Here is a 14,720-nt window from a genome sequence, read left to right as displayed (position 1 = left end):
AATTAAAAAACATACCTGTGAAAGGCTACTGAAGGAGTTATTTGCAGTTTCCCCTCCACACTGACCGAAGATCACAGGTAAGTGGCTGTAACGGGCCGGGATGGAGTATGAACCATTGAAATGCAGAAGATGCTCAGTTTATTCTTGAACTGTCAACTGTTAAACTCTACAGTCAGAAGCACAACTAAGACCTGCAAAATACCAAGAGACAAGGCAGGGAAATGTGAGGTGGAGCAAGGGGGTAAAGTTCAGCATACTATGAATACTATACCTATATTAAGCTACAATTTAAGACAAGACATCTTTATTTACACGTGATTTCACAGCCTGCAGATGTACTCACTTTTTTCAAAGTTGTAACTAAGGTTGTATTTTTCTTTAAAAAAAACTTTTACTTATAGAGCCCTTTTTAAAGTTTTATTTTGTTCATCTTTCCCCACATGTGCTTTTTGGTTGCTGTTCTCCAAATCCCCACTGCTGAAAATATTCCCGCACGCATTTTTATTAAACAAACACAAAATATTTCTACAGCTACAAAAACATTTTACACATGCAAAATATATCTCGGTGGACAAAACTTTTCCACACATGCACAACATATTCACAAACTTACATTTGTGAGAATGTTTAGATACATGCATGCATTTTTTTCACATGTACACAAAATGGGATGTACAATAAAATATGACCATTTGCTTCTTGAGACTTGAAGAGTGAACAGGGTAGCGCCATATCCTGGCTGAGTTCCATCTTTAAAACTATCACTTTTGTTTTCATCACATGGAATTTATCTGTTTTACAAGCTTATTAAAATGTTTTTTATTCATTGTCAGTTAAATTACACTGAAGGGCGAGCATGAGGCTTACGTGAAACTCAGTAATAATTATAATGAGCACATCATGAACATGATCAATGTTTTTCAGTGTTTATGACTGCCATTCCGTTTATATTTCACTTTCAACATCAAGAAACATGTCGGAGGCTTCATTATCAAACACCAATAGGCTACAGTTTCTATTTAATTACAGTACTGTAACTGTCACAGATTATCCACACATAACAATTGCACCACAATACTTGTAATACATGTGGGACTGTGTTAACAGTTTGGAAGACATTTTAAATTAAAGTAAACTTTGATAGTGTAATAACACTTTGTGATATATTAATGTAGCTTTCAGAATCAATTTGGATGAACTGACCCCTGAAGTATCACAGTGAAATGAAATACAGTGGTAATGCACTTTGTGGAGACTAAGTTAAGTTTATGGTTTATGGTGATGCTTGTAAACTTTGGGAGTTTACAAGCTGACGTACGGCCTTTCTGGTGACCTCACAGCTGCAGTCGCATAAACACTTGTCTGCTTGTAAATCAGTTTCACCCACTGTTTTCCCCCATTCTAACCCTCAAATACACACATATCAAAATAAGATAAACAACGCGGAAACCCAGTCACTTCCACTCGTAATTGTTTATTAAAAATTATTTGCAGATGACGCAGAAATGTGTTTGTGTTACATCTTCTTGCAGTTGTGAAATTTGTATTTTTTTTTTTAAGTGGAGGACTGAATGGAAAAACACCCTGGGTTGCTGTAAGCTGTTCAGTACAAACATGACAAAGCATAATTACTGCAATGTCAGTGTGACAAAATCAAGAGACAAATGTGAGGTGTTTTACTGTCCTAAAAAATTTGAAATAAATCTAAAAAGTAAAGTAATTGATGGCATTATGGACTGATATTGATATTGTTTGACAAAAACTCTGAATAATACATAGGGCCTAATTTACTAACACTAGCGCAGTTTGCGCTGCGTCTGTTTATGCGAGTTCGGTAATAGCGCACGCTATGCTTCCACATTTTGCGTAGTATTTATCAACCCTGACACCCATCAGGCAATCAGCGTCTTTCTCCGCCCACTATACCGTAAATTGCGCTGTAGCAAAGCGGTACTTGTGCTATGATATGGCTGAGTGCAGACTGCGATATTCCCACTGCTGATGCTATGACTGTTTGAAATGATCCTGATGCCAATATTTGTAATGTAGCGAGGAGTTTAACAACTGCTGGAATGGGATGTGAACGCTGAGTGGGAGATTCAATTTCATCTTTGATTTATTCCAGTAACTCTAATATTGCATGGCTGCTTGATCTGTAACGCTAAATTATGTTGTGTTCACCGACAAAGTGTGATTCTTGTGTTAAAAATATTTTCAGCCTCGACTATGTCTTCGTCTTGCTCAAATTACTGTTGCCATTTCACCAGCGGCATAAAGGTCTACGAGGAAACTCGATTGCGGCTGGTTTAGACCTGCTTTTAAGAGGCGGAGAATTTCCCCCGCAGAATAGAGGCGCGCTCTTACTGACAGTCTTTGTAAATACCACGGAATATATAATTAGGTGCACTTTGCGCTTATCCCCCCAACTTTTTGCGTGGAACTCCCACTTTCCCCACGACCCTCCCACGAACGCATATTGAAAGCGCAACTTGTCTCTTCTCGCTCATGTGGCAGACAATCTGCGATTTTACCCAAGTGCGCCCTGTTTGTAAATAGCCCGCATCGGTTACGTCCGTCTTTGCGACCAATTAGCTCCTGGAAACAGGCGCAAACGGCTTGATAAATCTACCCCATAGCATTCAAATCGCTCAATGGGGTTTTAAGCCCCCAATGTCTCCTTCCAGGCAGCGCTGCGACCGTTGACTTCAAGGCACCTAACCTTAACCCAACCCTAACCATTGCCTAATCGACTTCAAGGCTGCGCTGCGACCATTGACTTCAAGGCACCTAACCCTAACCTTAACCATTGCCTAATCCTAGTGCCTTCCAGGCAGCACTGCCTGGAAGGAGACGTTGGGGGCTTAAAACACAGATAAACATTCAAATCAGACAAATACACCACTGGTCAAAAGTTTTAGAACACCCCAATTTTTCCGTGTTTTTATTGAAATTCATGCAGTTCAATGTCTTATTGTACTCTGAAATGAAAGAATAGAACAAATGAACAATTTAAGTTAAAAAAGAAATCATGGAATCAATTTATAAACCAAAATGTATTCTAAATTTTTAACTCATCAAAGTAGCCCGCTTTGGCAGATATAACAGCTGAACACACTCGTGGTATTCTTTCTACAATGGAAATCAAATATTCTTCAGAAAGTTCTTCCCAACTCTGTTGCAGAAGTTCCCATAAATGTGTGGCACTTGTAGGTTGCTTTGCTTTCACTTTTCTGTCCAGTTCATCCCAAACCAGCTCAATGGGGTTTAAGTCTGGTGACTGTGCTGGCCATTCCATGTTTTTAAGCTTACCATCTTGTTCTTTTTTGCTAAGGTAGTTCTGGCATAGCTTGGACTTATGTTTTGGGTCATTATCTTGCTGTAGGATGAACCCCTGACCAACTAGTTCTCTCTTCCATTGTTAATTGCCTTTTTCCCGCTATTTTTATGGCAACACACTACTTTTACAGTACAATACTGTTCATATAATGCTCACGAGGGTACGGTACCACAGTGTGTTCCAACAATACTTTTATACAAACAGAGGGGGTTGTAAGTAATCCAGACAAGTTGGAACACCTGTGGGAATTGGTAGCACCAACTTTCAAAACTTGATCAACCTCCATTGCTGCAGAACAGCTTTACGTTGTTTACCCATTTCTTGTTCCCTGAAAAAGGCCTTTTTGTAAAATTATTTTTCAGTTTTGGGTAACCTTACTTTTTTTTAACCTCAGGCAGTTCACCACTTAACCTTTGTACCATTTCAAGCTATTCATTGGACTTGAACTGCTAAAATTTCAATAAAAAACTAGAAAGATTGGGGTGTTCTAAAACTTTTGACCGGTAGTGTAAGTGTATTTAATTTTAAAAGTATTGTGGGAATAGGATGAGAACAAGCCAACATTCTAGTTGGTCCTTAGTTAAGCAATACAATACTTTTTCACACAACACATTATACACTGTTATTCAGAGGTTCTTGACTAATGTCAAATAACTTGCTAAACAAGGGTCAAAAATGGAAACAGTAGGAAAGATCAAATCAAAACAAGCTCCTGTATGTTTTATGTTCTATGTTTGTGCAGAAGAATTGTATCCCACCTGGCTTCCGGGAGTCCAAACACCCAACTTTACGGCCAACTCTTACTGTAAATGACAGGAAGAAGCCCTTATATAGTGTTTAAACACAGGTCTTCCTCTCAGCATTAAATCACGGTTTCATTGTGTAGAAATGTCTGACTCATATGTTCAGGAAGTAGGACCTCCTTCTCCGAACTCCTTTATAAGGCCACACAACTTGCTCCTTTGATCGAAAAGAACTCGCTTGTACAGAGCCATACTGTATATTTCCTATTTATTTCATAAGCTATTTCTTATTTTTATCAAGCTATTTATTTTTTTATTTATTCCTTATATGTCTTCCTTAATCTTTTTTTCCCAAATGTTTTTGTTTCCACACACCTCTTTCTCTTGCCTGTCTTTTCTCTTAATCATCCCACTTCCTTTCTCTTTTTCATTTTATCTCACTGACTCCAACCCATTGTTGTCCTTTGATAACCAAGTCAGAGAGGTACACCTCTACACAGGTATTTATAATGCTTTTCATTTGAGTAACTTAGTAATAGATTTAATGTAAATGTGCTGATAATGATGAGATAATGCTGCTCTTAAAAACCTTAAATTCTTCATTACGCGGATTTCTGGCCTTCTTGTTGCAGATAATCACAGAAGAGCGATGTATCTGCAAATGACTATGGATGGGAAGGTGTCAGGAAGTGATGCTCAGACTTGTAACAGTGAGTATTTGGGAGATAAATCAGTAACAGACAGCTCAATTTATGTGGGCTCAATTTAGGATGTTCCTTTCAAAAACATCCAAACAATACACTGTATAGTTTGAAGTCCAGAAAATGGAGATTCATCTTTTCATGTTCTTGTGTTTCCAGGTGTGCTGCAGCTGAAATCTGTCAATCCAGGCCATACTGTCATCCAGGGAAAGTCATCATCTCTGTTTCTCTGTGTGGACAGTGGAGGCCATTTAAGGGGGCAGGTACGGCAAGCAAAGACAACGCTATTTTCCTAAAGTCTCCATCTATCCTGTTGTTCAAGGTACAGTTTACATCTGTCGTCCCTTTCAGGGGCAATACTCAGAGGCCGACTGCACCTTCAGAGAACTGCTGCTGGCAGATGGATACACCCGTTTCCTTTCCTCGCACCATGGATTTCCTGTGTCTCTGGCATCAAGACATTCCCCAGATCGACACACAGTCCCCTTCACTCGATTCCTACCACTTAGGAATACTTTGGCAGGGGACAGTGTGGCTGAACAGCCACCAAACAATCAGAGATATTTCAACTTGGACTCGGATGATCTTTTAGGAATGGGTCTAAATACTATGGTCAGTCCTCAGTTCTCAGTGGACAAGTAAAGAAAATTAATTGAGATGTATAGCTGTAAATGTAGCCTACCTTCTAATATATATATATATATATATATATATTGACCAGGGACTTAATTTTGTTATGAAATGAGTAGTTTTGGTTCTCAACATATTTCTCTGAGGGCAGTATTGTTGTAACTTATTTATTTATTGTGTGCATGTGGTGTAGCCTATTACAAATGGTTATTTAAAGACTGAATAATGATTCTGTGATTTTATACTTGAGAGCATGTTTCTGTTTTATGTTTTCTGAATAAAATTAAACATGAATTTCACTTTTGTTTGTCTGAGTCTGTCATGCAATGGTACATACATTCAATTAAACAATTTAACAAACCAAGAAGGATCAATTTACAGAATGGGAAAAAAAAAAAACTTATTCTGACCATAGATTCTGACCAATGATACAGCTCTCATGGTGGAGGAGAGGAAGTGGGCTGAATATTGTGAGAGCGAGAGCGCTCTCTGGTGGACAAATAAGTAATGAAGGGAAGTAGGCCAAGTTCTCTGAACCACCTGTCTTGGTTTATGGGCTTATGGGCTCTGGTGATCATTTGAGTCGATTGTTTGAAAGTCTTGGCTTGGACAAAGCTACAATAAAACATTTCTCAAATGTCATATTATTACTAAACCAATGGCATTTCCCAACAATGTACAGTGAACTTCTTACAGTAGACATGCTACTTGAACTAACTTGGATCCCGGCTCGGACTGTCACATGAGCCGTTTTGCTTCCCTGTCAAGAATTGCATCCACTCGGGAAGCAACAATACTTCATGCAGAATAATGCATGTCGTTTTACAATCATCGCTGCCCAAAATTGCATCCACCTCACAGGTAGCAAGGAAATGCTACTACTGAGTCTCATAAAACATTGATGACTCTAAACGTTCTAAAAGTATAGACTTCAGATCATTTATCATGATGAATTTGACAAACAAGTTTATATAGGCTAGCCTAGTTTTTAAACGTTTGTCTTAAAAATCTTTTTTTTTCCTTTGTGGATGCAGAACTTGGCACAACACCGACAACAACAATTTGATGTTGGAACAGCTCATCTGATTATTGGCATACTGTGCAGGTGCAGTGGTACCGCCCATCCCCACCCCTCATGTATTGTGAGTGCTGAAGCGGAAATAATCAAATGCATTTAGACAGAAAGAGCGAAGTTGAATGAAAATACAAATTAAGTGGATAATGAAGGACCAAAAAAAGCAAAAAGGTGGAGCAGAAAAGGTCAGAGAGAAAAAGAAAAAGAAAAGTCTCGAAGCTGATTCTGCTAAATGTTTTAAGTTAACACATATTCAAAAATATCGTTACAGGTGCCGATGCTAACAGTCTGGACAGGTGAGCAGCAGCAGGCTGATTCCTGTGGAGAACAGAGGAGGCCTCTGCTGAGGACGGGCGACATGACGACCTCCCAACAGGTGATATCATACTGCTAGTCCTAGGTTAGCTCATGTAATGACAGTGTTAAAGTTAGCCAGTAAGCAGCAGCATTGCATAGCATAGCAGCTGTAACGTGTCTCTCAGGTGGCTTAAAGGCCCTCAACACCCACACAGGTGTTTTCAGTTAACCTGGCTGATTGGACCTCCTCCCAGGACTGTGTGGCTGTGTAGAGACTGAGATTGATTTGACATCTTCCTGAGTTTCTTGTTAGCGTTGTGGCACCTGTTTGGGCAGGACAAATCACACCTTTGTCATTCTTATTGGTAAATGAAGATTTGGGACCTAATAAATTCCCATCAAAGCTCTGGCCCACCTTTCAACATGAGCAGAGGTCTAATCATCCAGAACAACTGAAAATCACCTGTGTGGGTGTTCAGAGGCTTTAAACTTGTTTGTGTTTGAGAGCGGTGTTTTTGTTAATGTGCTGTTGGTTTTGAGCGTACCCGCACTGTAAATCCTGTGTTGTTGTTGTTGTTGTTGTTGAGATACAGGTAAATGTATTTCTAGTTATTGTGCTGTTGGCTTTGAGTGTTCCTGTACCGTAAATCCGTTGAGGTACAGGTGTTTTGTGGGCCGAATACTGTTCCCAGTCCGATCCAAACTGTTGCAAAATATGTTTTTAACGCTCACTGATCCGCTGTAAAAAAAAATTGTATCACAGGGGAAAAAAAGTTGACAAGAATTGCGTTTATTTGTCAAACATTATTCACATATATTAAAGTTTTAAACTTTTAAAACCAGGATAACTACACTACATCAGAAGCTGGTAAATGTAATGAATGGGGTTCTGTCTGTTACATAGATTCCTTTTAATAAATTAACTTGTACACCCACTATTTTGTAGATCTGCTTCCCCATATTGTGACAATTTTTGACCGTCAGGACCAGTTTTCTATAAAAACAGCAATAATACCACTATTGTATACATAACCCTTTTTATACAAATTATATGCAATTTGCCTAAACATTTAAAACTACTGATTTGTTTTTGTTTTTTTCTTCATGTTTTTATATATATTCTCAGTTCTGCTTGACTGGCAGTACAGGTGGCAAAGGTTTTAGGTTTGTTGTCCTACAAATGGTTTATCTTAATTTATTTTTTACCCCTGTTAAATTAACATTATCAATAACACAAACTAAAACACATTGAAGCAGTTCCCTCTAGCAATGTAACATTAGCACACATACCTTCCATAAGTCATCACTGTGATGTTGTGGAAAGTCTTATGTGTTCCATTGAAACTGAGATCGTTATTGGAAGCTACTGCTTATAACAGCTTAGTAGCTGGGGAAAAGGTCGGCCACACAACAGTGAAACACAGATTCAATCTGGCAGACCTCTGTCACTAACCGTTGTGCTCAGATGCAGTAGGCTAAACGGTTTCTCTAGTGTATTTTATATCCTAAACACTGCTATATCACAGCTTTTTATTCCAGTGGCACCAGCACCTTTTATCTAAATAATTGCTCAATACCACAGGCAACCATAAATAACACTGCTTCTTTTAGAAAATTAATAAAATATAATCTTTATTAAAAACACTGAGTGCATAATTAAGCAAGTAAATACAGAACTTTTGTTCTAACAATCAGAACGTTCCTCTTTAACACAAAAGGGTAACACTGTGTCATTAAGTAATGCAACAGTGTTGTATTACAGCATGATAGAGGTCATGTCAGTCACTTCAGGTCACATAAGCCAAAACTACACAAATGTGAACTTTGTACATTACTCGCAGAAGAATGTTGAGAATGTGGGCTTGGTTTACGGGAGATCTCAATCTGTCTGCAGCGACGGCTCTGCTGGTGTTTGGTTGAGGTTTTGATGAGACATGACATCTATATTGCCAATAATCTATCTGCTTCCACTTCAAACATTAAGCCAACATGTGACAGTACTAAGACATCATAGTTTCAAGGCACAGATCAGACATTCAGAAAGTCATTTTCAAACACAAGCTGATAGCATTAATAAATAACCGCTCATATTATATTTATATCAACACCCTGAGAATGTAAAACTCACTGTCTTTTATTGTTATATTATACAATAGTTGCCTTTCAGTAACATTTTCCTGGCTAGTGATGTAATAAATACATATAAATGAACAAAGAAAGGCAATAAAAAGTATTTAGTGGGCATATTAGTGTCATATTTATGGTTTTATTTCTCCTGTTTTTTTTTTTTCTTCTAATTTCATTCATTGTGTTTCATTCTGTTTTTTTTTTTTCATTCCCTTCAAATAATTTTTTTTCTACTGTGTCTTTGTCAAATGGTACACAATAACACCCACCTCCCTACACTTGAGTAACCAGTGGTTCCCTCAGATACATGTTTCCTCCTCTGAACTCTGTGCCCTGCCCTGTACACAGTCCGCCCAGCAGAGTCCCTTTCAAAGGGTTGCATATGCCTTCAATGGCATAATAATCTCCCTCTGGATCTCTATCCCCTTCCTCTATTTCCTCTATCTCCCCTTCTGGACCCTTGTCCTCCCACAGACCCGTCTGGACATGTGTGTACTCGGTATGATCCTCACATTCAGTCTCCCGATGGTAGAAGTAGCTAAAGTTGGACACTATGACAGGCACTGGCAGCGAGATGGTGAGAACACCAGCAATGGCGCACATCGAGCCCACTAGCTTACCCCACACTGTCGCTGGGTACATGTCACCATAGCCCACTGTGGTCATGGTGACAACTGCCCACCAGAAGGCATGTGGTATACTGATAAAGTGTGTGTCGGTGTGGTCGGCCTCAGCAAAGTAGATGGCACTGGAGAAGATGATGACGCCAATAAACAGGAAGAAGATCAGCAGGCCCAGTTCACGCATGCTGGCCTTCAGTGTCTGACCAAGGATCTGAAGGCCCTTAGAGTGACGAGACAACTTAAAGATCCTGAACACCCTCACTAACCTGATGACTCTGATGATGGCCAAGGATGTGGCTGGAGAGGCGTCATTATCCTTGGCCAGCTCTGTTCCCAGAGTGACAAAAAAGGGTAGGATGGCACTGAAATCGATGATGTTCATGACATCCTTGAAGAAGTACATCTTGCTGGGAGAACAAGCGAAGCGCATGAGGAGCTCGAAGGAGAACCAGCATATGCAGACAGTTTCTACCAGGAAGAAGGGGTCATGGAAAACACTGTGTGGAAGAGGCATGTTCTCCGATACGTTCTTTGCCTGGGAGTGGTACTTGTAAAAATATGCCTAAAGTAAAGGAGAGAGGACAGACAGGAAAGGTACAAAACATACTTGAAAAGTAAAGTAGTACTAGGCCTATCATTTTAAAAAGAATTAAATACAAGAACCAGACCGATATATCGGTATATTTTTGGTCCATATTGACCTATCACAGACATGTCGGTGTATGTGTTTTCTGATATGTACCATTATGAATTTTTAGTTGTTTTTTTTAAACATATAATGCAGAAAACTGTGTAAACAATTGTTTAAACTGTGCAAAAACCAAACGTGTAAAAATGACACAAACTAAAACTGAAACATTTCTTGTCTAGAAATTCTTTGGCAAATAACCCTCCTTGAATTGATATTTTTCCACTTTAGTTGTACAGATTTTAAAAAACTTGTTAATTAGTGAGCTTATAAATGCCGGTAGGTGGATTTTGTTACATTTAGATAAAACCAAGCTAGCTGTTTGCCCCCCCCCCACCCTCCACCCTTACCACTCTTTATGCTAAGCAGCTAGAGGCTCCAGCTATATATTGACGGTATAGACATTATCTATCTTATCATCTAAGTCTCAGTAAGAAAGCAAATAAACCTATTACCCAAAATATCAAACTATTCCTTTTATGTCATTTTGCAAATTGCTACTGAGATACTGTTTTTTGTTTTTTTCTAATAAAGTACATAGCACTTCAGTATGTTGTCAACCATCTCATTGGTTCTCACTTTTGACACCATCATAAAAGCGTTTGGCATCTGCGGCTTTACATTTCAGTCACAGCTTTAGCTATCTCTCTTTTCAGTCCACCTGTCTTTCCATCTTCCATGTCCGTTATTGGCATTACATTCAAGCACTGGATAGTGGCTGTTTAAAACATCTTACACTTAACATCAAGTTAAATGTGTGAAAGCAGATGATACAGATATAAAGGGATCACTTTAGTATGCTGTAATGGGCTGTGTGTAATATATACAGTTTCAGGGTAGTTTAAATAAACAAAGTATTCTTTATGACTTTCAGTAGCAGGTTAGTGACGGTGTTTATTACTAAAGGTGGACATGCATATGTTGATCTGCTCCAAGGGCTCTCCTAAAACTAAATATAACCCTGTGAGATCTCCGAAGAGAAACATGAGAACTTCTCCTTGTCCATCTCCACCTTAGTTGCTATCCTGGATCCCTGGCCTCTGCAGCCATATTACATTGCCAATACAGTTCAGTGGGTCTGCCGCTGACTTGGACTGAAGTAAGTTACAGTAGTTTCCTGGCAGCTCCCTTTTGCAAAGGCAGCTTGGCCTAGCACAGCAGTCCTGGAGGAATGTGTTAACATGACCCAACGTATGCTTCTCGTCCTGTGAGACCTTTTAGTCTCTGGTTCTAAGCCGCCAGAAAGCTTTGGCTCACCTTTGCATATGTGTTTGGTCACTTGTGTGACCTTTTATTAGCACATCTAACAGTCTCCTCACCCTGTCTTTCCTTTCTCTCCTTTTATTTATATTTCAGGCCACCCCTGTTACTCCCTGTACCCTTTAGCGCTTCCTGAATCTGAGTGTATCAAATTTAACAGCTGACTAAAATAATCACACCATAAGCCTCTCTCTCTCTCTCTCTCTCTCTCTCTCTCTCTCTCTCTCTCTCTCTCTCTCTCTCTCTCTCTCTCTCTCTCTGACAGACATATTGGCATATAGTCCCCATGTCAGTATTTTTCCTCTAACCCACTGTAGTACGCACCAAGTGTGTGTTTACCTAAACGCCTGCTTCCCGTGATATCAGGTTTCCATTTGACCCAGGGAGTCGCACACATCCCATTGAAGACATTATACCCAGGTGGTTTGATTTTGGCTTTTAGTGTCTCTGTTTCAGCAAGTGGAATTAAATGTATTGGTGTGATATTGAACATAAACTTATGACATGAAAATATAAAAAGATTGGGTTGTAGGGTTATTTTGTCAAGACAGAGAGCCTTTTTAAAATGACGACTAACAATATATCCTCATGTCCAAAGCTTTACCTTTTGACCTACCCTATCTATACGCCAAATGTAAAACATGTATTTAACCTTTTAATCACATTTCCTACCTCTCGTGTCTCTTTCTCATTCCTGAAGTCGGGCAATGTCTCCAGGCAGAAGATGAGGATGGACACCACAATGACCATGACACTGATGATGGCTATGATGCGTGCAGCTGATGAGGACTCAGGGTGCTCAAACAACATCCATAGTCTTTTCTGGATTTCGTTGGACGGTAGCGGCCTCTCCTCCTCTTTTGCAAAACCTTCGTCCTCCTTGAAGCGACTCATGATGTCCTGTCCCAGCTCGTAGAACATCAGCTCATCCATGAAGATGTCCAGGGGTATGTTCGCGGGCCTCCGAAGCCTCCCACCTGACTGGTAGAAGTACAGAATGGCATCAAAGCAGGCACGGTTTCGGTCTAGGAAGAGCTCGTTTCGAAGTGGGTCAAAGTACCGTAACCTACGCCTAGGGTCACCAAGCAAGGTGTCAGGGAATTGGGCTAAGGTGCGAAGCTGAGTTTCATAACGCATCCCAGAGACATTGATGGCCAGTCTTTCACTCAGCGCCCATCCATTCCTCCATAGAGACCCAGAATGCCGGGTCTCTTTCTTCTTCTCCTTCTCGTTCACTTGGATCTCCTTCTCTCCTTTTTCCTCACAGTTGAGTTGGTTTTTCAGCTGTTTACCGTTCTCTCCATCGCTCTCTTTCCTTCTGCCTCCTCTTTCATCGTCCTGTGGGTCACTGCTGTCCATTCCTGTGTGTATCCCAGGCCAAACCACAGAACAACTGGGCTTAAAAGCAAACCCTGTCTGAAACCAGAGTGATAGTTTTGGTTTTCATTACAGGTGGCATTAGAAGCAAATGGTTGTAGGGGAGATACTGTAGCAGTGTCTGTTTGTATAGTAAACATTTCCCATGACAGATTTCATCACAGTTGCACATTTCTTTTAAATGTTACTTAATTATTTTATTTTATTTAGGAGGAGAACTGTGAATAAAAAAAGTAAAATAAGCAATGTTAGTACCCAGTTAGCAAGATGAAAGCGTTTACTCACTAAGTGTAAAACAGCTGCTGACAGAGACTAATGGCAGGATGAAAAATCACATTGTTCGTGTCCTGTGGCTCATCAGGTTTTCTGTCATCATATCCGTCTGTCATATACACAATGTCCTTGTTTGGCTGTCTCTCTAACCAGGTTGTACAAAAACTGCTTCCAGTTGTTTGCTCAGGGAACATCTATGTTCTTATCCTGTCCCTTGCTGCCTCATGTTGTCTGTCTTGAAATCTTTTTGGGAATGCTGTCCTGTTGAAATTCAATCTCTGCTAGATCCCTCCAACCCCACCCTGTCCTTTCCCTCCATTTTAGCTATGAGGCAAGACAACCTTCAACCTCCGTATCAAATGTCACCTCTGCCTGGCACCGCATGGTGTTACCCCCCCTAACAAGCATGGTACTCTGACTGGCAGAGGTCCCTCACTGTTACTCATATTTGATATGTGTTATTTAAAAACAAAAAGAACAAGATACAATTCAGCCCTGTTTTAGTGTATCTGAAATAGGGTTGGGTACCGTTCACATTTTAACCGCTACTGGTACCTGAAATTCAGTGCCGATATCCAAAGGTACCTTCTTTCGGTACTTTACTCTCAGGATATTGACAAAAACATTTATTTCAGTGGAAAAAAAAACTTCTCAGTTTCAACATTGTTATTTATTTAGACATTTTACACACTAGACAAAATAAATCCTCTCCCAAACCCATCCCTACAACCCATTAAATTAAATAATTATTAATTTCTTACACTGCATTTCATTCATTTTATTCTTGTATTTGTATTTCATTCAGTTTTTATTTTCTATATCTTTTTTATGACTGTTTAAAAAAAATGTTCTTTAATGTTTTATGTATAGCACTTTGAATTGCCTTGCCTTGCCCTACAACCTCCAGCTTTTGTCACCAGGGCAGAGAAAACGCTGTTGTGCCTGTATCAGAGGAAGTGTAACCGCACTGAGACCGCTTTCGGCCCGCCATTATATTATAATGCAGCGAACGCTGTCTGTGGGAGTGTAACCACACTTGCGACTGCTTGGGCATTGCCGTGGCTCATTGTGACTTGTGAACAAGTTGCAGAGCCGACCTAGTCTCGATCCATCTGCGCGCATGTCGGAGCTGAGCCCCACTCTGTCAAACATGCAGAGGAGAGGACAGAGAAGCTTGCCCTTATGCACTCTCAGGTACCGAAATTTGGCACCGTTTGATTTAAAGGTCCCATGGCATGAAAATTTCACTTTTATGAGGTTTTTTAACATTAATATCAGTTCCCCCAGCCTGCCTGTGGTCCCCCAGTGGCTAGAAATGGCGATAGGTGTAAACCGAGCCCTGGGTATCCTGCTCTGCCTTTGAGAAAATGAAAGCTCAGATGGGCCGATCTGGAAGGTTACCTCCCCTTTCTCTGCTTTGCCCGCCCAGAGAATTTGGCCTGCCCATTAGAAAGAGAGACATCATGGCTTTCAAATGAGCTAAATGGCAGTTGGTCAAGGCCACACCCCCAACATCCACCTTGCCCCCCCTCTCTCCTCCTCAATAGCTTCAGACACAGAAGTGGCACATCCTAAGGAAAGCTCATTGT

At 40.1% G+C, this 14,720-nt stretch overlaps 2 protein-coding genes across 4 annotated transcripts; one reads left to right on the top strand and one right to left on the bottom strand.

Moving 5' to 3' along the window:
- Positions 1-4,382: 4,382 nt before the first annotated feature.
- fgf21 (fibroblast growth factor 21) lies at positions 4,383-5,459 on the top strand. The gene is made up of 4 exons (XM_039788312.1): positions 4,383-4,580; positions 4,713-4,790; positions 4,941-5,044; positions 5,133-5,459. Exons 1-4 carry the CDS (start codon positions 4,409-4,411, stop codon positions 5,421-5,423), a joined length of 645 nt encoding a protein of 214 aa, XP_039644246.1. The 5' UTR covers positions 4,383-4,408; the 3' UTR covers positions 5,424-5,459.
- Positions 5,460-8,402: 2,943 nt separating this feature from the next.
- On the bottom strand, positions 8,403-13,675 carry LOC120551122 (potassium voltage-gated channel subfamily A member 7-like). Of its 3 annotated transcripts, none has more exons than XM_039788309.1 (3): positions 13,144-13,675; positions 12,154-12,893; positions 8,403-10,095 (listed from the first exon to the last, which is right to left on the bottom strand). In XM_039788309.1, the coding sequence occupies exons 2-3, from the start codon at positions 12,838-12,840 to the stop codon at positions 9,184-9,186; spliced, it is 1,599 nt and encodes a 532-aa protein (XP_039644243.1). In that variant the 5' UTR covers positions 12,841-12,893; positions 13,144-13,675; the 3' UTR covers positions 8,403-9,183. The 3 variants fall into 3 exon arrangements, with proteins under 3 accessions (XP_039644243.1, XP_039644241.1, XP_039644242.1); XM_039788307.1 differs by having other exon boundaries at positions 12,154-12,897; positions 13,144-13,674; XM_039788308.1 differs by having other exon boundaries at positions 12,154-13,675.
- Positions 13,676-14,720: the final 1,045 nt, after the last annotated feature.

This window comes from Perca fluviatilis, chromosome 21 (genome assembly GCF_010015445.1).
Source record: "Perca fluviatilis chromosome 21, GENO_Pfluv_1.0, whole genome shotgun sequence".
Taxonomy (NCBI): domain Eukaryota; kingdom Metazoa; phylum Chordata; class Actinopteri; order Perciformes; family Percidae; genus Perca; species Perca fluviatilis.
This window is presented reverse-complemented; position numbering and strand designations above follow the sequence as displayed.